The 25,975-nt window shown below is 34.6% G+C and overlaps 6 protein-coding genes across 6 annotated transcripts in view; 3 read left to right on the forward strand and 3 right to left on the reverse strand.

The window, feature by feature from the left end:
* Nucleotides 1-7,461, reverse strand: part of LOC6642147 (neuroguidin) — a 58,806-nt gene extending 51,345 nt beyond the window's left edge. The window contains exon 1 of the mRNA XM_002065351.4: nt 7,006-7,461. Coding sequence (XP_002065387.2) covers nt 7,006-7,014 — 9 coding nt within the window. The 5' untranslated portion in view covers nt 7,015-7,461. The remainder of the gene's footprint in view (nt 1-7,005) is intronic.
* Nucleotides 1,885-3,261, forward strand: LOC6642119. Its single transcript, XM_002065356.4, has one exon. It carries the CDS (start codon nt 1,906-1,908, stop codon nt 3,190-3,192), a length of 1,287 nt encoding a protein of 428 aa, XP_002065392.3. The 5' UTR covers nt 1,885-1,905; the 3' UTR covers nt 3,193-3,261.
* Nucleotides 7,462-8,184: 723 nt separating the features above from the next.
* On the forward strand, nt 8,185-11,157 carry LOC6642120 (septin-interacting protein 1). Its single transcript, XM_002065357.4, has 4 exons — nt 8,185-8,393; nt 8,445-10,363; nt 10,435-10,785; nt 10,861-11,157. The coding sequence occupies exons 1-4, from the start codon at nt 8,285-8,287 to the stop codon at nt 10,990-10,992; spliced, it is 2,511 nt and encodes an 836-aa protein (XP_002065393.2). The 5' UTR covers nt 8,185-8,284; the 3' UTR covers nt 10,993-11,157.
* Nucleotides 11,158-13,598: 2,441 nt separating this feature from the next.
* LOC6642121 (beta-1,4-glucuronyltransferase 1) lies at nt 13,599-20,251 on the forward strand (the record flags this gene model as incomplete). The annotated part of the gene is made up of 4 exons (XM_023175729.2): nt 13,599-13,626; nt 16,995-17,469; nt 19,079-19,853; nt 19,918-20,251. Coding segments are annotated over 4 exons (1,479 nt in total), but the record flags the coding sequence as incomplete, so codon positions are not given.
* Nucleotides 20,189-22,516, reverse strand: LOC111518577 (beta-1,4-glucuronyltransferase 1-like). Its single transcript, XM_023175830.2, has 5 exons — nt 22,163-22,516; nt 21,656-22,102; nt 21,302-21,593; nt 20,402-20,574; nt 20,189-20,343 (listed from the first exon to the last, which is right to left on the reverse strand). Exons 1-5 carry the CDS (start codon nt 22,426-22,428, stop codon nt 20,247-20,249), a joined length of 1,275 nt encoding a protein of 424 aa, XP_023031598.2. The 5' UTR covers nt 22,429-22,516; the 3' UTR covers nt 20,189-20,246.
* Nucleotides 22,517-24,918: 2,402 nt separating this feature from the next.
* On the reverse strand, nt 24,919-25,975 carry LOC26530274. Its single transcript, XM_023175730.1, has 5 exons — nt 25,901-25,975; nt 25,707-25,839; nt 25,564-25,649; nt 25,351-25,504; nt 24,919-25,295 (listed from the first exon to the last, which is right to left on the reverse strand). Exons 1-5 carry the CDS (start codon nt 25,973-25,975, stop codon nt 24,919-24,921), a joined length of 825 nt encoding a protein of 274 aa, XP_023031498.1.

The raw sequence follows: 25,975 nt of genomic DNA on the forward strand, positions 1-25,975 counted from the left end.
AGGGCGGAAGAGAGGACAACGTCAACGGGCAGCGACGCAGCCTATTTCGCTGATGGAGGAATACAGCAGCAACAACAACGACAGAGAACTGGGCAGGACGAGTGGGGGACAAACGAACGACAACAACAACGCAAAAATAGAGAAACAGACGCACAATGTGCAATACATGAGAGTGAGGAAGAGAGAGACAAGGAGGGAGTCCTGCACAGAGAGAGAGAGAGAGAGAGAATTCACAATGCACAGGGAAAGCGGAAATGAATATGGAGGAGGCTGCTGCTGTGGGTAGAAGAGAAATGGACAATGGACAGGCACTAAAATGCAGGGAACGTACATATGCACACACACACACAAACACAGAGTTGCCAGGACTACACCTATATACGAAACTCATGTACAGTCGTCCCCCCCTCACTCACTCTGTCTCTTTCCCACCCAGTTTTCCCCTTTCTATCCGGCTTTCTCGCTTGTTTACCAATTTATTTTGCGCACAAAACGAAACACGGAAAATGCATGAGGCCCAAAAGCAAACCAGCAACAAAAAAAAAAAAAAAAACCAAAAAAAAAATTCGAAAAAAATTGAGCAAGACTTTGCAAACGAAAGCAATGATAGCCATGCACACACATGCACAAACATGCACACATACAGACCAGGACCAGAACCAGAACTCTCTGACCGAGCAGAAGAAGAAGAAGAAAAAAAATGGCAGAAATTTCAGTTCGATTTTTGGTCATAATGCACGTCGAGTTTCATCTCTTTCATCGTCCATGTGTGTGTTTGTGTGTGTGTGTGTAAGCCCTTCTCTTTTGCTCTTATGGCATTTGGTTTTCCTGCACTTATTTTTCCTTTTCAACTTCTTCTTCTATGAGAACTTTTTCTTCCGTTTTGTTGTTGTTGCTTGTTTGCCACTTTGTGCGTGGCTTTTTCTTTTCTCTTTTAGTTTGGATTTTTTTCTTTTTAGATTTTCTCTTATTTCTGTTTTGTTGTTGTTGTTGTTGTTGTTGTTCACATCGCGACTTGAATGTGCGAGATTGTTGTTTTCTTTTATTTTTTGTTGTTTTTTGCCTTAACCCTGACTTTTGACGTAGTAGTAGAACGTAGTACGGACGTAGTATGCAGCCACAAAAAGTAGTCGAAAAATGGAACGCGGGCTGTTTCTGTGGGTGTTTGAATTAAAAAAAGGAAGAAGAAGACACTAGAAACGAAAGGAGAGAAAATGTGTGGCACAAAGGACATGAAAATGCCTGAAAAGCCAACTACAAACACGAGAAAGAGGGCCAAAGATAGGGAACAAGAGCAAATGTTGCAAAGATGTAAAATGAAAGACTCGATGATATACGAAGTTGATGGGTTATAAAGATGCCAAGCCAGAAGTAAACTAATGGAACTTCCTTGATGAACGATGCCTACGAAAACCTATCCGAATCCATCGAGAGCTTCATAAACTTAAATGTCGAACAATTTTATTGCCTACATTCAAGCGCTGGAATCCCGAAATCTATAGAGATTGTTCATTGCAAAACACAATCAAAAATTTGTTGAGTCCATTCACTGTTTGCCTTAAGATATTAATCCTCTTTTCTCTTTGGTTTGGCATACATTAAACAAGCATAAACAACCGATGATGGAGTTGAGCATTGTTTAGCTAAGGAATGTGGAGGAATAGGTTATGAAAGAAGCTAAGGAGTAAATGAGATGCAAGATATGTCTTTTACTTTCTATGGGAACATCCATAATTCGAATAAAGGGGGAAAGGGTTCAACAAAACCAAGCCTTAGGGGTAGGTGCACTTGAAAATTTCTCGCTTTCAAGTTCTAATTCAAACTAAAGAAATTTAGAAACAAAGTAGCTTACTTCTTTTCAAGCATATTAACAATATTCTCATACCTAGTCTGTTTTCCAACAGAATGATTTCAACGAGATCCTACTACGTATTCGAAATGTTAATATTTCTCATAATTTTTCTCAGTTTTCCAGGGTTAATTTCAACCTTGCCCCATAAGGATATGGCTCAGAAGCTATTGATTACCCAATTGTATAAGGGAAAGACCCATATTCAGGGTGACTTAACAGTGCTGCGAATATTATATGATACCAATACGATTCAAATCTATTGTCGCCAGGATAGTCCTCTAACATGGCTGAATCTATTTCGAACAGTTCAAGTACACTTGGAATTTCAAGAAACAAATAATGCTGTTGATTGGCAACAATACAGGGAGGAATCAGCTCTGGAGGTTTACCATGCCCATCACCTGAAACGGGAACACTTTGTGGGGAAATACCTGACGAAAAGTAAGCAGAAAACTCATGTGATTGATTTGCCGGCCCATGAGAAATCCTGTTATGGCATCTACACAAATCGGACATATAAACTACAGCTAAAGGAAGTGACATGTGATCGTGATCGTCTGGCGCAATTAATCTTGGGGGTTGGCTTATTCGTAATGGCGCCCATGATATCAACTAGCCCATACTGCTTTGATTTTTCATCCATCTGTTTTGGGGCTTATGTCAGCAGTGTAATCCTGATCTTTGTGGCTCTATTTCTCGCAGGGGATCGAAGTTTTAGAAGTCTCCCGTCGCTAAAAACAAATATGGATACAATTTTCGATGAGCATGTGATTCTGGTGTTTGGAATTTGGTTGGCTGGTGGACTGTTGATGCAAAAGCTTTGTCTGCGTTGGCGATGGTTGTGGCAATTCAGTATCACCAGACGTGTTCTTTGCCGGATATATAGAATTGTGGCCTATCTGATGATCTCTACGGCCTCGGATTATAATTTATTTGGTTGGTTTTGTGTTTTCTTGTTCCTGCCTTGGCCGGAATTATCGCGTATTTATGATTGGCTGAAAAAACATAATGTCTATTATCGACGACTAATCGGCCAATTTCTGGGCTATAAGAGAAACCAGCCAATAAACAATGATGCAAATAAAATGCAAGAAATCAACAATCAATGTTACCCAATAGTTCATGATTCTTATCAATCAAAATACCAAATGCAGTTACGTGTTCTGCACGAGAATCCGCCAGAATTAGTGCATGTTGATTTTATTGATGACGATGATTATACCACTTCGGTTACCACAAACTATAGTAGTCCTACCACTTCGGTTACCACAAACTATAGTAGTCCATATCAATATCACTGTGGCAGCAGTTCTTTACGCAGTCTTTGGTATGGAGATTAAATTTTTGCACAGAATTTTGTACGAGAAAGCCACAAAATGCATTTCGTTAATTGAAAAGTAAACGCACACACACACACGCAAAATATTGCCTTGGGGTCGTTTTTTTTCAATAGAAATCGAAGATGCCAAAGAGACAAGAGTCGAGTGGGAGACGTTGAGGCGAGTTTGGTCAGGTGTAGGTAAATGTGAGGTCCGAAAGTCCTTTAGGTTAATACTGACTGTGTGTGTGTGCGTGTGTGTGTGGAAGGGGGGGGACTAATGTGTTGGACACAAAGTGTAGAGGAAGGCATCCTCTCCTGCACACACACACAACTTGCGCTCAGTTGCTCTTTGGTCAAAGAGCAGAAAAAAGCCAAAACAAAAAAAAAAGTCTGCTACCAGAAAAGTATTTCAAATATGAATGTCAAAAGGGAAATCAGCTGTTTGACCCCAGCGATGACGCCTTATTGAGCCGGTTGGTCAGGATTTCTTTGGCTTTTGGGCAGTTTTATTAACTTTTGACATTTGTTTGATTTTTTATTGAATTTCCCTTACAATTTGAAGTGATTAAGTGTGAATTTTAAGACTAACTTTAATTTTGTTTTATATATTTCTTAATTCTTAAACTGTTATAAATTGTAGATCGAAAGGGATATAATAAAAATAGCCGGGGAGGGGTAAGGATACATTTTTTTGAACGATTGGTGGTCATGTCTTTTTGGGTACTTAGTATAATTAACTTAATTGTCCTTATAATCATTCCGCTCTGCTTGTAATCCTGCCAAAAATGTATCCTGAGCACACAGAGCAGCAGCAGCGACAACAACAACAACAACGAGAAGAAGAGAAACTTTGTTGCACTTGGACATTTGCTTTGCCTTTGGTAGTTACAAAATAAGAGACTCAGTGGACTCAGTCGACTCACCAGCAGCAAGCGAATACACAAAATGTGCCTATTAACCCTACCCAACGCCCTTTTTTTCCCCCCTATCCTGTCCCCTTCGTTCTCTCTTTATCTCTATCTCTGTGGCACCACCAAAACTAGCCTGGCCTCACTCACTTGCCTGTTTTGCCATTAGCAACAACTGGAACAACAACAATAACAAAAGTTTGGTCAAACGTCAGAAATGTTCGTTCGTTTAGCTATTGAACACACACACACACACACACCCACTTAGAAGGAGGAAAATGTTCAGAACCCCCGCCCTCACCTCATCCATCCGTTAGAGTCGACCCAACTGACTACTAAGCCTCGGCAAATGCAAATGTGCAAAATGCGCTTTGACGTCCATGTGGATAACAGAAACGGAGAGAGAGAGAGAAAGAGCGGTGGGAGATAATGGATGGAGAGGAGGCAGGAGTCAGGCTATGGGATGCGCATACGGTTGGTCCTAGACGTGAACATCAACGTGGACCGACAACGACGATGAGGTAGGCGCAAACGCATTTCAAATCGAAAAGTGGAACTTCAATCATTTGGCGGCGGGGCGGCAGCAGGTAAACCAGGAATCACTTTTTTCTGCCTCCTTTTTTTTTGGGCCACAATATACATAGAAATCTGAGGATTGCAGGGTATTAGGCAAGGGGTATATGGGACTCAAAATACCATCAATTAAATGAGAATAGATTATAGAACTCTTATGGTTAATTAGTTAAAAATATCAAAACTAGTTCCTCGTGCTGGGGTAAAGCTTTAGATAGCGATTTATAAATATTCTATTTATCCAATGTGATTGAAACTTGGGAACATAATGTAACACATAAAATACTATCTTAATAACAAATTTGTTTAAGATTCTTGAACTTTTCGAGAAATAATTCTTATGGAATAGTCGAAAGGCTCTTAAAATGGGCGCGTGAGAGTGATTTAAAGAGACAGAAACGAAGGTTTAAAAATATCTCGACTATTTTATAAAATATTAATCTTTATTACAGGGTATCTCAATTTGCTAGCAATTCTAAATACTTCCATCACGATATGTTTTACTCCTCACGTCCCCCCTATCCATCACACACACACACACACACATGGGTTGGTGGTGGATGGAAAATTGACTAAATGCAACGTTTTCGAGTTCATTACGAAAGCGAACAGTTTCCATGGGCAGAAAGTACACAACGCGATGTCCTCCACACAATCACACCCATGCACACACACACACATTGGTCGGTCGGTCGCTCGGTCCGAATGGGCCAATTTTCCCATTCGAATTGGATTCTTTGGCCATATCAACATATTTTGTTTGGATCATTTTATCTGTTTTGTTGGTGGTTGATTCCCGTTTGGGACATTGCAGCTTATTCATGGGTTGGTTAGGGGGGTGGGTAGTAGTAGTTGGGTGGTGAAAACAGCAGAAAAAACAAGATGCATTTTCCATTGAAGGTTTTCCGCTGTTCTTGCGGGGTTGTATGTATACACTCATGCATACACACACACACACACACTGAAAAGCTGCTTCAAAGGTCATGTCACGCAAATTTTCCTAAGCATCCCAGGGTGGAATATCAAGAAAAATCACCGAAAACTACACTTCTCAATTTCAAAACTACAATACATAAGACTTGACTTCAAATGGAGATTTATTGTTAATTTCAATTTAAGCATTTGTTTATGAGAGGCAAAACTTTTCATAAACAGAGATAAGATAAAAAGGTAAAAGTATTGTTCAAGAAAATGCTTTAAGATCATAGGTTGTGAGAATTTTTCCACTGATTTTCTTTTACTAGTATGTTAATTAAGACTTATGTTAAATAAAGTGATAAATTACTACTATACTGGATCTAAACTACTTTGTATCTTAAAATCTCTTTAATTTACAAGGTCACATAAATTTATCTATCTTAATTATTTAAGAAAAACATATTAAAAGCAATTTTAAAACGATGAGATATGTTTTTGTGGTTGTATATTTCTTGTTTTTTCAAAATTATAGAAATTCAAAATGCCCACTTCTCTGACTATTTGAATAGCGAAAATCTATCTATTCGAATAGCTGATTTCATGATACTAGAACTGATTTAATTCAACAAGGATAGATTCCTATGATTCCTAGTTCTAATAATTAACTGATAATGAATTCAAATTACACAAACTATTTAGAATACTTTAGATTGATCAATTTTTTAGGTGACTTCTAAGGTCTGAACGAGTTTTATATAGAAGAAAATGATCAGATGAAAGTAAATTGTAGCAATTATTAAATACTTGTTAGTATAAGTTTCTGAATTGCACCTCTATAGAGGATTTTGTCTCAAGTTTATATCATTTAAGTGTCATTGAATTCAATATAATTTTGAATAAAATATACAAATGTTTTACAAAATATTGAATTATTTATTTATTTATTAAATAATTAATTCTATCAACTTATGTATATGGAGTCCATAACTTAGGCCCTGCTTAAGTCAACAAATGTTGTACTTAAATACAATGAGATGGCAAATTGGAGCTAAAGATTTTTAAATATATAATTTAAAAAAACTTTACGCGTTAAATAAAGTTTAAAGTATTTTAACGATTAAGATTTTTGTTGTGTCTAAAGATTCAATATTTCGAAAGTTCTGATATTTACAAAATCGATTCCTAAAGTTTATTTGGAGAATTTGTTATATTTAAATAGAAATTTCAAAACATTTTGTATACTGCTTAAATGTATTTTTCATTTCAAATAATGTTTGATTTTTGATAATACCATAAAACAAATTTTACAATGACATTTGTGGTAATACTTTTCCAATTGGATTCGCCTGATTTTCTAAAAATTTTTTCCACACTTTGAACATGAATATTATTATTTTGTTTGCTTTTGATTTTTCTCAGAATTTGTTACTAACCTGGACCATTTTTGTGTAGTTTCTGTTTTGTGGTTTTTTGTATTAAATCCAAATCCAAATAAAATCAAGTGCCAGGCCAAAAACAAAACAAAAATTAAAGCCGGCAAGGTTGGTTTTGTTGGTGTCGCCGGCGGGGGGAGGCAGCAGCAGAGCAATAAACAATGCAAAAAGCAGCCGCTACAACAACAATAAACACGCGTACTAGTGAGAGCAAGAGAGAGAGAGACACCGAGCAAAAAGAGCGTAGCACTGCACGTGGTTCACTTTTGTTGTTGCTTTTCTTCTTGGCGAAATTGGTTTTGTTTTATTCGCTTTTCTTTAATTCATCATTTGTACATTCGTCAAATATTATTTACACTCAAGTGCATAGCAGTATTCATAATTTTGTTTGTTATTATTGCATTTAATTTTATGCGTAAAACGAACCGTACGCGTTGAAGACAGAAACAGTTATTCGCCTCCGTGGTGAGCAAAACAACACCAGCGCATTTCACCTTTTTCACCATAGACACATGGTCCGTGTTTTTAGCAGCGGCATTCAATTGCTGCCCTCTATGCGACTATTGCATACTCTGCCCATGTAAGTTATGGCAGAGACACATGTATTTTAAAACGGCAATAAATGAAAATTGTATTTATTTAATATATTTATTTTTAATACATTTTTTTGAATTGGGCGGATTCAGTTATAATTGTAACAATGTTTATTATATAAGGATTATACAATTCAGTTTTGATTTTAAGAAATTGAAAACTTTTATGACATTTTTCCCTTCGAACTATGTACGTAATTTATGAATTAAGAATTAAGAAATGCTTTAAGTAGTCAAACTTTCGAACAATACTCTACACAAATCACACTCGTTCGATACAGTGAAACATCAATATAACGGATCTGAAGCGAACCAGAACATTTTTCGTTAAATCTATTGATTCGCTACAGGTACTTATTAGATAAAGCTTGGTAAAACGAAATTTAAAAAATCTCAACGAAAATTCTGTTATGTTGAGTTGTTCCTTATAACGTAATTTCGCTGTAACTAATAAGTGACAAATGCTTCAAAAGCAAACCTCGCGCAATACCCTAACTAAACATCGGAAAAAATAGGTGGTCGAAAATTGGTTCACCTCAGCCCTTAGCACTTCGACTCAGCCCTTCGCACTGCTGCACATCACTAGCACGAACAATCAGATTGTCCATCGCTAATGCGGTCTTCTGAAAACGTTTTATTTTGGAAAAAGTTATTATAGGGAAAATTGTGTTAAGAACTCATTTGCAATGTCAGACAATGAGTATGAACGCTTTGAGATCACCGACTATGATTTGGACAACGAATTCAATATAAACAGACCCCGCGGCAGGCAGAGCAAGCACCAGCAAATTTATGGTAAGGCGAAAAATCTGTCTCTGTTCATTAAATTTATTGTGTTTGTTTTAGGTATTTGGGCCGATGGGGATGACAGTGAGGAGGATGAAGGAAGCCGCCCATCGCGATCCCGAAGTCGGGCTCCAAAGGATTACACTATGCCGGTCAATTTTGTGGCAGGGGGAATCCAACAAGCTGGCAAAAAGAAGAAGAAGAAGGCCATTGAAGACGGCAACGATGGCGATGACAAGGATAAAGATGACAATGAGGAAGCGGAAAACAGCGATGCATCCAGTGAAAATGCCCGTCCTGCCTTTGGGAATCAGAAAAGTACCGATGAGTCTTCTTCGGCGGATGAGCAAAAGCCCACAATGGCCAAAATAAAACAAACCGCCGGACTGAGACATCGCTCGCATATAGCCAGTGATCGTAATGTGGGAGCGTGGGAACAACATACCAGAGGCATTGGCGCCAAATTGTTGCTTCAGATGGGCTACGAGCCAGGCAGAGGTCTCGGCAAGGACCTGCAAGGTATTTCCCAGCCTGTGCAGGCGCATGTAAGAAAAGGTCGAGGCGCCATAGGAGCATATGGACCGGAGACAGCAGCCAGTGTGGGTGGCAAACCAAAATTGAGCATTAAAGTCGACGAAGATGTACAAGAGGCCAAGGAATTCAAAGAGCAGATGAACAAATGGCGCAAAGGCGGGGCAGCAGGATCAGCAGCCGACAGTCAAGAAAAGGCAGGCAAACGTTACTACTACAAATCCGTCGAAGAGGTCATAGCCAAGGGCAAAAAGTCCCAACATTTGTTATCCGAGAAATTGAGCAAAAAATTGGGCAATGTGCCAGTAATTGATATGACGGGACCGGAGAAACGTGTTCTCAGTGGTTATCATGCCCTGGGTCAGGCTAAAGTTGCAATCGATGATGTTGAGGAGAAACCAAGTGGAGTCTCCGCCTTTGCCATGCCGGAATTGACCCACAACCTGCAACTTTTGGTCAGTCAATGCGAACAACAAATCATAGCCATAGATAAATCCGAGCGTGAATCCTCCAGCCAGCAGCAGGCATTAGAAATTGAATACAAACATCTCGAGGAGATAGTCCAACTGGAACAGAATCACATTAAAACACTCGAAGAGGCTTTACAAAGAGTGGACAAGCTGAGTGAAGATCCCGACATAAGTCTATCGGAGGCGGAACACTTATTCCTCGAACTCATCCATGATTATTCATCGGAATTCAAGGAATTTGGTCTGGCCGATTTGGCTGCCGGCGTAATAGCTCCATTAATGAAGAGAGAACTATCCAGCTGGCAACCTTTGGAGCAACCTACTAAACCCCTGCAGCTTGTTAAGAAATGGCGAAGCATGCTTCAAGACAAGGATCTCACCGAACAAAAGTCACGCAATGTCTTTGATCCGTACTCGTCATTGATCTGGGCCGGAGTGATGCCATCGTTTCGTACCTGTGCCGCCAATTGGCCACCAAAGGATTACTCGCCCATGGCTGCTCTACTCGATGCTTGGGCCCCGTTAATGCCCACATGGGTGCTCGATTCGGTGTTGGAGCAACTCATTCTGCCGCGATTGGCCAAAGGTGTACAAGAATGGGATCCCCTCACTGATACTGTTCCCATTCACAGTTGGATTCTACCTTGGCATGGCATTTTGGGTCCCAAACTGGAAGAATCCATATATCCTCAGATAAGAAGTAAACTTGGTGCAGCCTTGCAATCCTGGTCGCCAGCAGATCGTTCGGCCCGTGCCATGCTAACACCTTGGCAACAGGCATTTCCCGAAGATGAAATGGTTCATTTCCTTTTGCTTCACATTATTCCCAAATTGCAAATTGTTCTCGGTGAATTCATTATCAATCCATTGCATCAAGACTTGGAAATGTGGCATCAAGTTTGGGAATGGAATGAATTGATACCACCCATGCATATGGCCAATTTGTTGGATAAACATTTCTTTCCACGCTGGATGCAGGTAAGCATTGTCTGACATATCCATTAAATTACCGAAACCTCTTCACCTCTTCATTCTCTTATAAAATCTAGGTCCTGGTATTATGGTTAAATCAATCGCCTGACTATGCGGAAATATCTCGTTGGTATACTGGTTGGAAAGGTATGCTAAGTGAAGGATTATTGCGTGAACCCTCCGTAAAAGAGCATCTACGACGTGCTCTGGAAATGATGCATCGTGCCACAGATGCCTTGCTGCAACCAGCAACGGCCACACCACCGCCCCCAGTGCCACCAGCTCCGCCAGCTGCTGTTCTCCTGCCGCCTGTTATGCTTATGGAACAACCCGCACAATTGGAATTCAAAGAGTTGGTCTCACAGAAATGTGCCGAATTGGGCATCATTTTTGCCCCACTACCCGGTCGTCGGGAACTTGGCAAGCAGGTGAGTCTTCAATTTGAAACTGTTTGTAATTTAATTCAATACATTCTAATCATAATGAACTTTTATTTATTTCAGATTTATCGCGTTGGCAAACTTTTTTGCTATATTGATCGAAATGTCTGCATGTTGAGCGATGGCAACCTTAGCAATTGGCAACCTGTGGGCCTTAATCAACTATTAGAACGTTCACAAACAGGAATACTTTAGATATATAACTCAAATATCTAAAATTAGCTATTGGTTAGTTTCTCGTAAACTTTATTTTCTATAGTTTGATGCTTAAGATTTATTGTTTAAGAATTTTTTAGTTGTTCTGTTGACAAATGTAAATAAATCAAATATTTTATAATATACTCAGTCATTTATACAAAATATTTATTGGTTATTCTTAAATCAAAATAGACGAATACATTGAATGTATTGGTTTTAAACAAATTTCCACAAAACAAAAAGGTAAACGAATAAAGTCAATTTATAATAGTTTCTAAAAGTATAAGATTGCATTTTGGTTTCCTTGGATTGTATCTTAACATCCTGCAACTTTTTATAGTTTTTTTTTTGTAGGATAAGAAATAGGTACCTAATTTAGTTCAGATGTATAAAAGCTAAAAAAAGAGTTTACTAGATTCCATAAGTTTAATTATGATAGGAACATTCTTAAAATGGCATTTCGTTCTTTTATGAAATTTTAAATATATATTATGTCACAGTTTAAGGAAAGGAATAATATAAGAATATAAGAAAATAGATTCGAAATTCTATTAATTCCTTTCTTGCTCTATTTCTCATAAGATATATAAATAATATGCACGTGCTGAATCTATTGCAAAGTGTTAATAACCAAAAATGTTATTAAAATTTCATCCTATTTGTATTTTTCAATCATTCTTCTTAAAAATAAGGTATGGAAAAGAATGTTTTTGTTTTTTGATTGGGTCAATCGCCTTTTAGCGTAAAGTACGTTTTGGTGTGTAATCTGTCAGATTGAAATCATTATTATTTACCTACTTTGATAAATTTTCAATTAAGCGAAATTAATGAAGAATTGCATAGCAAAGCGATTAAGAGTCAGAAATAAGCAAGAAGTAAATATTCGCTTTAGACAATTGATAACATTGTCATATTTAAAAGCGTTTTCATTGTTTCAATGCTTAAAACAAACATGGAATACATGATTGCTTCAGATATTGATTCCTTTTGTATTTAATTATATAAAAATATTAATTTTTTTCAACTCTTTTTATTTTATTTTTAAATACTGTTGAAACGTGTTAGAGCTTCTTTAATATACGGCTCAAGGTCCTTTTTAATAGAAGTGGGCGCTGAGCTTGGACTCTTTTTGGGTATTTTTCAGATTTCTCAGCTGTATCCATTCCACAACATTCAAGCGCTTTATATTGCAGATGCTACCTTGGAAATGGTCTGGGAATCCTCTTTAACCAGCCCTTGCTGAGTCTGCCGACCCATAATAAGACTATCAGGCAGGCCGGCCAGACGAGGGAAAGAAGAAGACAATGCGAGAGACGACAGACAAGAAGAAAAAAGACAATGATAAAGATGAATTTAAGACTACAAAGGTATAAACTAAAAAACGCCAAAACACGATAATAAAATTTGATACATCCTTATCTATTCATATCATATAATTAGAGAAAATAACATATTCAGAGATTTACTTGACAAAAATTAGTTCTTAACTTCACGCCGAACGGGGCTGACTTGATTAATAATGTATGCTACAAGCTAGTTAAAATTCTTTAGTGTGTTCAAAAATTTGTTAAACTTTTTTGTGATTTTGTAGTTGCTCTGAAGACGGTTGCCGATGTGCAATAATAATATCAAAATTGGAAACTGCGGTTTTTTATTTTTATTAATTTTAATGACCTAAAGCCTAATGAAACCCAAGTACAACAACACAAATCACAAAAAACTAATCATAACAATTCATAACAAAAATGTTAAATTTCTCAAAAAACAAGAATAATCCCTGAAGACGGTCTCCAAAGAAGACTAAACTAAACCTTGAGCTGCCAAAATCAAAGTTAAGTTAAAATTCAAAAAGGTCGACAAAAATCTAGAAAATTTTATTACAATTTTAATTAAGCTGTTAAATATTTAAACGAAATCAAAATCTGATTGAAAGATAGCAGTTTTACGTTTTTCCTTTTTTCTAATAGATACTAAATTAAACTTTTCTGTTACACTACGGTGTTTTTTTTAAATCACAACCAACTTGGTAATTGATTGTACTATTAAAATGATTGTACAAGTTTTACTATCAATAAGAAAAATGTTTCTACAACTAATAATCTCTATGGGGAATTTTGCAGCTGATTGATAAGACAGTGAAGCACTTTAAGGAAACAGACGATAAAGTGAGTTTAATCGAAATTAGTCAATCTAATCATTGACATTTTGTAAAACATGAAATGAGTGTAATAGCTACCGTTACAAGTTAATATATAACTATTCGTATCTGATAGATAGGAATCCATTCAATGCAATGAATGCGCCTTAGTCAGTCAATCTGTATATATGTATGTATACACTTGGTATATGAGTTTTGATTAAAGTATTTATTATCTATTGATTTGTGCAAGCCATTTATATGACTGATAAAAACGAGAACCTGATAGACTTTTTTTTGAGACTGCTAACGGTTAAGCAAATTGACCGTAACTTGGGAACGTTTCCCTTATCATAACCGCTAAAAGTTGTTTTGCGTTTTTCTTTTCGGGTTACTACTTGAATATGCTTTCAGTTGACTCCGAGCACTCGAAGCTAAAGGCTGGAAAAAATAATTATTTTTAAAATTACTAGAAAAGAAAACCAAAGTACAAGGTGCGTCGCTAGTTTATGGCCTCCATATGGTTTCCGTTTGCCACACGATCTCGAGTGATATACAATCAATCGATGGATCATAAACTATAATCTGACTCATCGTGTTATAAACGTTTTTATAATAAGCGATTCCGTTAAAAAGATCTCTAAAGTGGCATTAAATTTTTAGTACTTCATATAGCTAATTGTTATAGGTCATAAATAAGAGGTTTTTCAAAAGAATTACTCTCAAGTTTGAGCGACTGATAAGGATGCAAGTGAAATTCGACGGAAATTTGTTATTGTTAAGATAAGATCTTTTCAAAAATATAATAATTTCAATAATTGACTGCACATTTTTGTAAATATATTCAAACCAGAGACAAACAAACAAAGAACTCTCATTTTTACATTAACCAGCTGGTACACGCGGCAGATATCAATTTAATGCCAATAAATGAGAGAGAAAAATTCACCTGTTTCCCCACAATAAACAAACAAAAAAAAAACGAGATGGAAATTGCCAAAATAAAAAAAAAAAAAACCAAAAATCAATTATCGATTTACTCTCGCAATACATATTGATAAATTTATCTATTGTATTAGATTACAAGCATGTTAAAAGATATCTAGTGACTGATTACCTTCCGGGTGAGATATTCTAAAGCATTACGAAACCGAATCGTTGACCCATCATATCAAAAGTGATAAAATAATGTGACAGTGAAAATTAGTGACAAACATTTGTAATCAATTTATGAAACATGAAAAATTAAGCTACTTTTAATGTTATGAGACGAGAAATATAGTATTTTAGATGGTTTAAATATTCATCTAAAAACGGTTTGAATTGGCTAAAGTTTAACTTTTTTAATATTATACTTTTGTCATCTAATGGGCTGGGTTTATGTATTACTAAATCAGTGAAATAGTTTTCGGGGCCGGGCGAATAATATCCAACTGTGCTTCAATTGATCTGGCACTGAACAGAACGAGAGATGAAATTTACTTAAAACAAATTCCCATTAAATGGCCCTTTGTAGTTCTTATAAAGGTTTACAAAGTATGTGACAAAATCGGTTATGAAATCGACTTTTCTAAATATCGTTTCTTGCTTACTAACTATCTAACTAAGTAATTACTTAAATTGTGACTCTTGAAGTTAATAATTGAAACAACTCTTTTTCAGAAGATTAAAGAACATGATATTTTTGACTATATCGTTTATTTAACATATTTTTACAATTTCTTCTTCTATATCTTCTTCTTCTTCTATATCTACTATCCTTAAAGGAAAATGCTTCATTATATGTCCTAGTTTTCTATTGTACTCCTCGAAATTTCATTCTAGATCCGAACGAAATTTGTCATTTAGAAAAACTTTTAGGATGTTTTATTTATACAATATTTTTACAATTTTCAAATAATTTTATAAACCCTTGAAAACGTCTAAACACAATTATAGCTAATATCCCCTTTAATTTGATTAAAATTGTAACTAATTTGATTACAAGCTTTAAATTTGAAAGTATAGAAATCCTTAAAAGCTTCTTAAGAAATCAATCAGTTAAACTGTTTAATTTTCGATTTATCCTCATTCGATTTATTCTGATTTACTGAGTAAGCTATGTTCGTATTCATTAACACTCAATGAATGCATTGTATGCTTAACATTCATTCACATCTACTCAATTCGAATGTATGCATTTTCAAGTGTGCTTTGAGTGGAGTCATATCAATGTCTAGATTAAGCTAATAGATGCCAAACATTGTCAATTGCATAGGAATATAAACAGAAGTTAAGCGTAAACCACTTAAATAAGTACCTTGTACAATGTGGTAGAGGCCAAAGATATAGTTTCCTGATAGGAATTAAAATGCTATAACTATTTTATGTATCGTCTGCAAATGTATAGGAATTGGTATATAAATAATAGAAGATACTTTAACCTAAACATAATAATAATGAAAAATAATTAAACATGTTGTTTTTATAGACTTGCAAAATAGGTAAATTAATTTTGATCAAAAGTGTAAAACGCATAGAAGGAGCATCTATGTATTCAACTTCAAGGGGTATACAGACTTCAGCAAAGTCAATGTTAATATATGGCAAGAGTTTCCAAGGGACTGGTTTTTCCAATGTATGACTGTTATCTCAACATTGCGAAAGTTAACTACTTAAGTACGATGAAAGTTAACTACTTATGTACGACATTCGGTCATAAATAGTTTATAATTGTTGAAATCAAACAAATGCGTGAAGTTCCAAAGAAAACAGTGGACAATAAAAGCATCATAAATTCGATTACTTTATTAGGAGGACTAAGTTACAAGAACAAAAATTTTAATTACGTACCAAAGACAAAATTTAAGCATATGTATACAATTTGCGGATCTTTAGTCTATGTCTAGGTAATTAAAAATAAAATAAAATGTTTTAATTTTTTCTAACATTTTATTTCCCGGCTCGAAGTTCGTCTATGCTTATTACAAATTGATAGAAATATCCAAGTTTGATGATTTTTTAATGATTTTGCTTTATAAAAAGTTTCCCAGATAATTATTTTTTTGCAATATATCTTTATTACTTTCATTATCAATTAATTGAGGCAATCTACAGAAGCAAATACAAATAAACTGTAGAAGTTTTCAATGCTTAATAAACAAGGCTTTTTGAATTTTTTTTATATTTTGGCTATATAGCAAGATATTGCCTTTATCTAGAAAACAGTCCAAAAAGCAGACATACATAAACTAACCTGATCTATATGAATTCAGCCAAGCTGAGAAACTATATTCTCTACTTTTAATCTATATATTCAAAGTTGATTTCATCTAAACAAAGTCTTCAAGATGATTTTCAAAGTGTTTAAAAGTAAATTCCATTAACTCCTAGTAAAGTGTATGCGCCTCTTTGTCTAATACAATCAGTGATAAGTAATCGTTGTCAGCATTATCAAGCCAACTGGGGGAAATTTTGGTTTTATATTTCTAATTGTTATCAACCGCGTCGTCATAATGTTTTGTTAAAAGTTGTATATAATTTGTATGTTTATCGGCAGCATGTACATAGTTATTTATTGGAGTTATCATTTTCTATTAAGCTCAGAATGTAAATACATATATTTTTAGAATTCTAAGAAGTTCTACGTTCTATTTTATGACCCACCCTAAATCAAACACTTTGCAGATTGTGCCACAGACTATTCAATTAGTTCTTATCGACTAAGCATTAGTGTAAGAAAGTTATTAAGCAACTTACCTATCAGTTTTTCATTTATGTTGTCTCAAATTGAAGCACGTCTGGGCTTATTATGCAATTGCATTTTCAATGTCATTTGGTAACCTATCGCATAATAATTCATTTTTTTTTTACATTTTTATAGCCATGGTTAGCTTGGGCAACAAACGATATACGAGATTGTGGCCACTTGTAGTTCTGCTGACTCTGGTTGTCATCCTGATATGGCGAAATCTGCAACAAGCTCGAACCCTTACACTGCCCAGAATCTCGAGAAAAAATTTTGGCAAATTTCTCTTTCTGAATGACAATGAAACTTCATCATCAGGATTGTCGAGCACAGAGGATTATCCAAGAGATCAATTGCCTGAGGAGTTGCCATTTCTTCAGCCATTAATTGAAACTAGAGAAAGGTCACCTAGAACATTGGAACTACAGAAATTGGTTAATTGTCGCAATCGTCCATTGAGATTTCAACGACTGCAGCACGGTGAATATTGGCTACTGCAGAACTTAGTTATCGGTAGTGAAAGCCAATTTATGGGTTGCGCCGAGTCTATAACTTATACCACAAATGGGGATTATACATTCTTTGATAATTTAGAAATGGTAGCCGAGCGGTAAGTAATCTAAATATTGTTCATATATTAAGCTTCAGTAAAAATGTCACTTGAGACAAAATGTAATTCCCCTTTTAGACTTATGTCAAGGTAATTGGAATAGTTGGAAATGTCTTCTTGAGGTAGTCGAGCAGTTTTGAAACGTTTGTAATATGAGTTAATTAGTTGATCGCTAAAAAAAAACCCAAGTAGTGTAAGAGAACTCAAGTGTCGCAATTTTTTACTATCATGATGCAATTAACATTTTTGTTTCTCTCTTCTTTTTCTCTTTTTGTGTTCTTCGAAAGTTTTTGTACGACATGTCTGGATCTATCTCAGAAAAAATCTAAGAGGAAACCATACTTAAAAATAATGTTTCAATATATGTATATTTTATAAATTCATACATATAAGAAACTTAAGAAAATATAGGTGCCAAAAAGAACTTGTCGATAAGTCTATTGGCAATTCGATCAGATTAAATATCGCCTCTTGTATTATAAATGATTGCATTCTAAGTTGAAGTAAGGAACTGTGGACAATCAAAATTTTTCTAGGTCATGGTCGTATGACTAATAATACATTTGTACAATTACTTTAGTAAATTAACATAACTTAAACTTAGTTTTGGTTTAAACATTGTTCAATAATTGTTACATTTAGACGAATGAACTTAAATATTTTAACTAGGAGAACTAAATGATTACCTAAATAATTCATTTAGTTTTACGAATTCGAAAGTGGTTACTAAGCGCTTTATTTTAGGCTGAGAATTTCAAGATTATGTTTTTAAATTCCAGAGGCAATCTTTAACCAAACGCCTGAAAATAATAGACTAATTTCATTATCGAAAGATAGTATGCCATATTATAATAATCATATAGTAATATTGGACTCGAAGTTGCGTTAGTCATAACTAAATGGGGCTTAGCATCAGTGTTCATAATATTCGTTCTTTAGTGAAAAACATAAAAGAATGAATTCATTTTACTAGTTTTTATTTAGCAGGAAAATTGTCTTTTCTAACCTTTTGTTATAAAGTTTTAAAAAATATAGCTCTGCATTCTTTTCTGCTATACAATATTTGAAACATTAATACTTATCAGCATTTATTTGGCATTTATTGATTTGAGATGATTTTGTATGATGATTTTTAGCACAAGATTTTAATTTTTTAATTTTATTTCTAAACATCAAAATTTCTTTGAATGGTCAAAGAAAACCTTTAATTAAATTTATCAGGTAATGAAACCGATTGATAAGAACGTTCTGGTTTCGGTTTCAGTTTCTTCTAGTAAAGAAGTTTTGATTTTAGTGATAACGAATTCCGTTATATACAAATAGTATTTTTTAGAACTCATTAAATTTTAGTCACTACAGTTCACTACAGTCAAGAATAAAACATCAATGATTAAATTAAAACATTTCGATTAACACCGATTAGTATTTCCAAACATAAAGAAAAATGCAATTCTTGATTTGTTTTTATATACTAACAGAAAGCATATTAAACCTTATAGCAACTATTAAAATCTTTTTGAACAAATTAAGTTTTCGAATAACAATTTATTTATATTTCAATGAGATACCAATTTATCAATCATTTATACGTTTATTTGTTTATTTACAGATGGCAAGCACCTATTAGTTTTGCCATACACGCACCTGGCTATGATCTGAATAGCACTCTGGATGCAATTCAGTATGTGAAGAATTGTTTACCTGGTAGTCATTATATTAATGATTATGTAACATTCCATGTGTACTTCTCCAATCTGCATATGCCCGTCTACGTGCCCTTAAATGAGGCGGATGTATTGAACTGGCCCTACAAGTGCATGGAGGAAAATGGGACATTGGCGACTCCGCCTTATACCCAAGTACCACGCGAAGCCATGTACAAAGTCAAGGCCAATTTGACATACCCGATTAACGTGGGTCGGAATATAGCACGTCAGGCATCTAATACACATTTTATATTCGCTTGCGACATTGAATTGTATCCAAGTGTGGGATTTGTTGAACAATTTCTCGATATGGTGGCTCGCAACAATAGTGTCTTGGCCCTGGATCCCAAGCAGCCAAGAAGAGTGTATCCTCTGCCAGTTTTTGAAATTGAAGCTGGCCAACATGTACCTGAGAACAAGGCCGAGCTCTTGGATCTGTATCGCAATGGACTGGCGCAACTCTTTCACGCCAAGGTTTGCCCCACTTGCCATAAAGTGCCGCAACAACAACTTTGGATGAATCGTGCTCCCAGTGTCCGGGATGAGTTGAAATTATTTAGCATGACACTGAGAAGGGATAAATTTCGAAGTTGGGAACCATTCTATATAAGCGATAACACTGAACCACTCTTCGATGAGCGTGTGACGTGGGAGGGACAATCCAACAAGCGGATACAGGTGAAAATTATTTAATAAATCTATTGTTAAAAACTGGTATAACCTTTCGCTTTCTTTTTTTCAGAACTTTGCCATGTGCTTGCTAGGCTTTGAGTACCATGTCCTCCATCCAGCATTCCTAGTCCATAGTCCTGGCATTAAGAAACAGCCATCGCGTAAATCGGGACGCCTAAAATATGCAAAGGCTATGACCAAATTTATTAAATCAAAAATTGAACCCGAGTATCGGATACTTTATGGCAATACCACAGGGTGTACCACATGATACTACGAAGATAATTGCTTTTCAATCTAGCCCACAGTCCTAAAACAAAAGTGATATTTCATGTACATAATTATATTTTAAGCTTTACCTTTAATAGCAAATTATTAATACAACCATATGATTTTTTTCTACATCTTTGGTCTGTTTTTTTTTTCCCTATTCAAAAAATATTGAGTGCTGCGCGATTTCAGATACCAAGTATATGCAAAATTATCAGGAACATGACTGCCGTGGAAAAATTGATAAAAATATATGTATACTAATATATACCTTATTTTTTTACCTCATAAGTTGATGATAGAATTGATGCCAATTGAAATGTCTACGCCAATTCATAAAAGAAGGTCGTGGGCTCCATATGACATTCGAGTGCTGCCAGCTGTCATTAGAAGAACGAAGTAGAAAGGCTCCATCCAACACGATGAAAGTGTAGTTAAGATCTATCAATATTTGGGACTGCAAAAAGAAGAAGTTATTAGTAAATTTAAAAATGTGATCGACTTTAAGACACATTCGAAAATAATTTAAGCTCTAAAAAAAAATTCGTTCAATATGAAAACAAATTTTGGCACGTGAATACTTTGTGCACTTTCCATTGAGGAATCTATTTGTGTGATTATTTAAATTTTTATTTAAGTAGTTTTTCGAAATCATAATAAAATTTAGATAGTTGGATTTGCATCCTTTTTGGCAGAAAAGTATAGCAGTTTATTGGTATATAGCAGTTGATTAAACAACTAATCGGGAAAAGTAAAACCAAATATTTTTAATACCTCATTCTATACTTGTCTTTTAGCAGGAGAAACACTTAAGCAAACTCAAAGCTTATTTAGGAAAACCATTAATACAAAGCAGAATGAAATATTCTTAAAAAAAAGTCAAATTTTAAGCTTATATAATGATGACACGATTATTTTCTTCAAGCGAACGAACTGTATCGAAAAATTGCTGTGATTAAATAGATTAATAGAATAGAATTAGTTTATCGATTAATTGGTTAAATAATCGCTGAATGGTAGAAGCTAATATTTTCATCATTCTTTTCTAGGACACTAGTATCTTGGATTTAGATGAACGATGCATAAAGATAATTAATGAAAAATGAAAACTAAAAAAAGTGCTCTTAAGGATCATTAATTTGATTCTGTTTTACATAAATGCTAGAAATATATTTCTTTCTCACCTTAAAAGTAGAGCTCTCTTCATATATGGATTCCATTTCGTTATTCTCATCGTAAAGTGGTTCTAGTTCATTAATACTGATATAAGCCACACACATTTCTCTCCTTTTTGAGCGACTAAAGATGAATAGTTCGTCTTTGGGATTTGGCATATGTAACCACTTGACTTGACCACCAAAATCATCGTGGATGGAAGTAGTAATATTAAAGTCTCTTAATACCATAAGCAATTGGAATTTTGTCTTAGGTGTTAATGCGTCTGCCTTGATCACGAATGTGGGTAGACAAAAGACCCTGTTGAGTTAAATAAATTAATAAAATAATTTCATTTGTTGAGAAAATATACATCGACCCACGTGGTATATGGTTCCCTTATATCCCCATAGCGCCAACGATCATGATTCCAGATAAATTTCAGAAATTTTCTAGCAAACTTTGGCGGCGGCAACAATTGTAGATCCAGGGCTAAAATGTAATAAGTGTTAACATTTTGACGAGCAATATTTCTGAGTAGATTCACGGGATAAGTAAGTTTATGCTGATGCCAAAATGTTTTACTTTGATCCGAAATCAAAAAAGCTGAAGATTTATCACAGGACTCAATTACAATATGGTTTAAAATACTCTTTAGATTATCCAAGTGCTTCGGGACAAAACTCTGATGGAAAACCAAATGAATGCTAACATAGCGTCTCATTAGATCAGCAAGATCATGACAATCCAATAGATATTTCCATGCATGATTAAAATTATCGTAATCCTCATCACAGGCAAATATTGTAAGACTTATAGGAGCCTGCCATCTAATAGATAATAGATTAATGAAATAAACGAAATTAACAACATTTTTTATCCCTATTTACCTGCTCAAGACTTTGGGCAATAATCTCAAATCCATGTAAGTGCCATGCGATGTTAGGGTAATGCTTTCATTACCAATTAGATCCTCGCTAGCTCTTATATAATTATTCCATACCCAATAGTCACCATGTTGACGTATGGAACCACTATTCTTTACTTCAATATCCGCGTCTTCCTTCGTATACATTTTGTATAGAATAATCAGCGAAACGCAGCAAAGAAATGTAAACCCAAACATTTTGCAACTTTTAATAACATATGGCAACATTTTGACTCTATATTAGTATATCTATATATTACTATGATATGTGATTATTTCAAACCCTAACAAATCAAAAGTGATTTCAAAGTGTACTGGGTTTTAGATGGTGTTTATTTATTGCCCCGAGATGTAGGCAACAGAAAAAATCTGGTCGCTTACACAAAATAACTAAATTAACGTAGACTAAAACTATTTTTTGTTTTAATTATTGTAAGATTTTCAACTTTGATTTCTATCTTTACTTGATTCAAGTATTCATTGATTGTCCCACAAAATAGTATTTAAATTTGACTTTTATAATAACCCTACAACTAAGATTCAGATCATAAATCTGTAGGGCAACATCATATACAGTTCTGTTCAAAAATATAGTAGCGCAGCATTATTATTCAACATTTATATTCATTTTTCGACATGTTAAAAATTAAACTTATATATAATATAAAGATGAGAATAGTGATTAGATTTCGTGTGTTTGCATTGGTTTTTAAATTTTTTAAATGACTTTTGCGAAATACACCGAAATTTGCCTGTTCATAATTATAGTAGTGAAACGAAATCTATTTATTTATTTATTTACGTCAACTAACACAGCAGTCGACGAAAAAGCTTAAGCTAAAGACAGATAGTAATTAATTGAAGAAGATAGCTTAGCTATATACACAACTAAACATCCCCGACCAGGTGGAGGTGTTTTATTTGCATAAGGTGCCAGCTATGCCCCGATTCACAGCCAATGTGGTCAGGGATGAGTTGCAACCAATCCAAGTCCAGAATATTTTTATTGGTTTCGCTGTAAATGATTAAAAAGTATAGCGCGAAGAGAAGTTACAGAAAGATGAGGGGAAATTAGGTGAGAAAGGTTGTTAAAAGATTGGCAAAAAACACGAAAAGGTTCGTGAAGAGAGTAGTTAGTCAGACATCTACTAAGGTGAATAGGAAAAAAGTTTCTGGTCCGACGTGAAGGAACTCAAAAATATAGCGTATCTAGTAAATTAGTAGAAATGACTTCGCATCTAATCTCTACATCCTATTCTCTGAAAAATATGAAATAAAAGTTTAGTTTTTAATGTTTAACATGTCGAAAAATTAATATAGATGTTGTAAGGTGATTCGCTAGTATATTTATACCCTTGCAAAAAGGGTATATTAATTTTGGTCAGAAGTGTGCAACGCATAGAAGGAAGCATTTCCGACCATATAAAGTATATATATTCTTGATCAGCACGACGAGACGAGTTGAAATAGCCATGACCGTCCGTCCGTCCGTCTGTCCGTCTGTCCGTCCGTCTGGATCAACGCAAACTCCTCCTAGACCGTTTGAGCTACAGAGCTGAAATTTTGCATGTAGGCTTGTATATACTGCAGGCGTTGTATATCTCGGATTCAGCCGGATCGGATCGGATCATATAGCTCCCATACAAATGGCAAAGTCACGAACAGTGACTTTTCTTAATAACTTTGTTATTTTCTGAGCTATTGTGGTAAAATTTAATATTGGTGAGTTAATTACACATATAAACGACAATGCCAATTTTGATCAAGATCGGGTGACTATATGATATAGCTCCCATAGGAACGATCTTTCGAAAACAGTGACTTTTGTTAGTAACTTCGTTACTTTTGACGCGATTGCTTTCAAATTAAACATTTGTTAGTTTAATATATCTGGTAATGACTGTGCCAAATTTGACAAGGATCGGGTTACTATATCATATAGCTCCCATAGGAATGATCGGTGGAAAACAGTGACTTTGATCAATATCTTAGTTTTTATCTAAATCTATGCTTAGATTGTAGGCCGTTCTTTCGCAAACATTAGCCTTTTTAGCTTGAACGTTTTTTCACTTTGATGGCTATAGGTAAGGAAAGAGTTACCATAAAAGTTGCAAGGGTATTCAAACTTTGACGCGGTCGAAGTTAGCCCCGGCATTCTGGTTTTGAATACAGCTGTATGTAAGGGTATAAATTCACTAAAATGTTGTTAATATCCGACGAAACTTCTTCATAGTTATTTCACTGGTTTAACAAGAACTATCATATTAAAATATTAATATATACATACATAAAAATTACAAAATTGATTGGTTAAGTAAGAAAAAATAAATAGAAATATATATACCATAGAAAAATAAAATCATAGTTTATTCCCCTATTTTCTAAGTGTAAGTGCAAAGAGGTGAAAAGCTTTACACATCAAAAGCTTTAAATGCATTAAAGCTTGTAGTCTATATTTATCTTTGGATATGGCAACTCCTTAAATTTTGAATTAATTCACAGTTTGACAATTTTTACCCCTTAAATATACCATAAAAGAATTTAAATTGAATTAGTAAATTTCAAAACAAATTTGAACAATTCCGTTACTAAATAATTATATTGTAAAACTTTCTAGAGCGGTTTCAGAGTGGATTCTTTGGTTACATTGTTCTTGAAAATATACTAAAACATAGAAAAATATAAAAATAAAACTTTAAAGTTTTTTTTTTAAAACAGTTATGTATTTGTTTTAATATTATAGTAGCCTTCGTTTAAGGCAGTTCGTAGCAAGGCTTTTGATAATAATTCCTCTTGATAAAAATTCTTTGAAGTCTGGCTATCCTTGATGGATTCCTTTCTGGGGCTATCCTCCTGCCACCATTTTGATTGCGGTAAATGCCATAATTTTTGACCCATTTTGGGCATTACATAAATAATAATTGGCGGCGGAATGCTTAGTTTATCATTCTTTTCCTGCAATTTGTCCTCCATAGTTGTCGTCAAGATGGGATTAAATGGATCTGTACCATAAAGTTGTTGATATCTTTCGCTGAATACCAAATGACAAATTTGTATAAATGCTAACAGAGCCAGGGTATCATAAACCACAAGGACTTTAAATTAAATAATTAGAAGGGTTATCAAATTTTTTGGTTTCTCAATACTTACTGGCATAGAAGTAAACAACAAGTGTCAGAGCTATTAGGGTAGATAGACTCACATAATGTCGTAGGATACGAAGAAAAAAAATAGCAGTCACAACAACTTGAATTGTATACAGAACCTCGAATATAGCCAATGGCAGGACATGGATTCCTTTTAACTAAATAAAGATAAGAATATTAGAAAATCTATGACAGAAAAATATAACAAGTACTTGACCTTATAAGCACCGTAGACTGATAGCATGCAAGATATAATGTGCCCGAAATGGTAGATTAAAACAAAATATAATATCTGTTGGGGATCTATCAGAATCAAAGTGAGTCAACGAATTATAATTTTAAATATATAATTAAACTTACATTTTTCAACCCAATAAATTGTGCCTTTTATCACTTGGCTCGTTCTGTAGCTGGTTTCAAAGATTTGAATTAAATCATTCATAAATCCAATGCCATTAACGAATATTATATAGATAATAATGATGCTTTTGGTCTAGAGAATTAACCAATTTATTCAAAACATCATAAATAAATTAAATGAGTATTATTCTTGCCATTGCAAAACCTGTGATCACCAATGCTCCCAAACGTAGCGAGGCACAGAATAGATAGGACTCCATAAGAACCAT

The sequence above is a fragment of the Drosophila willistoni genome (assembly GCF_018902025.1).
Source record: "Drosophila willistoni isolate 14030-0811.24 chromosome 2R unlocalized genomic scaffold, UCI_dwil_1.1 Seg167, whole genome shotgun sequence".
In the NCBI taxonomy this organism is placed as follows: Eukaryota; Metazoa; Arthropoda; class Insecta; order Diptera; family Drosophilidae; genus Drosophila; species Drosophila willistoni.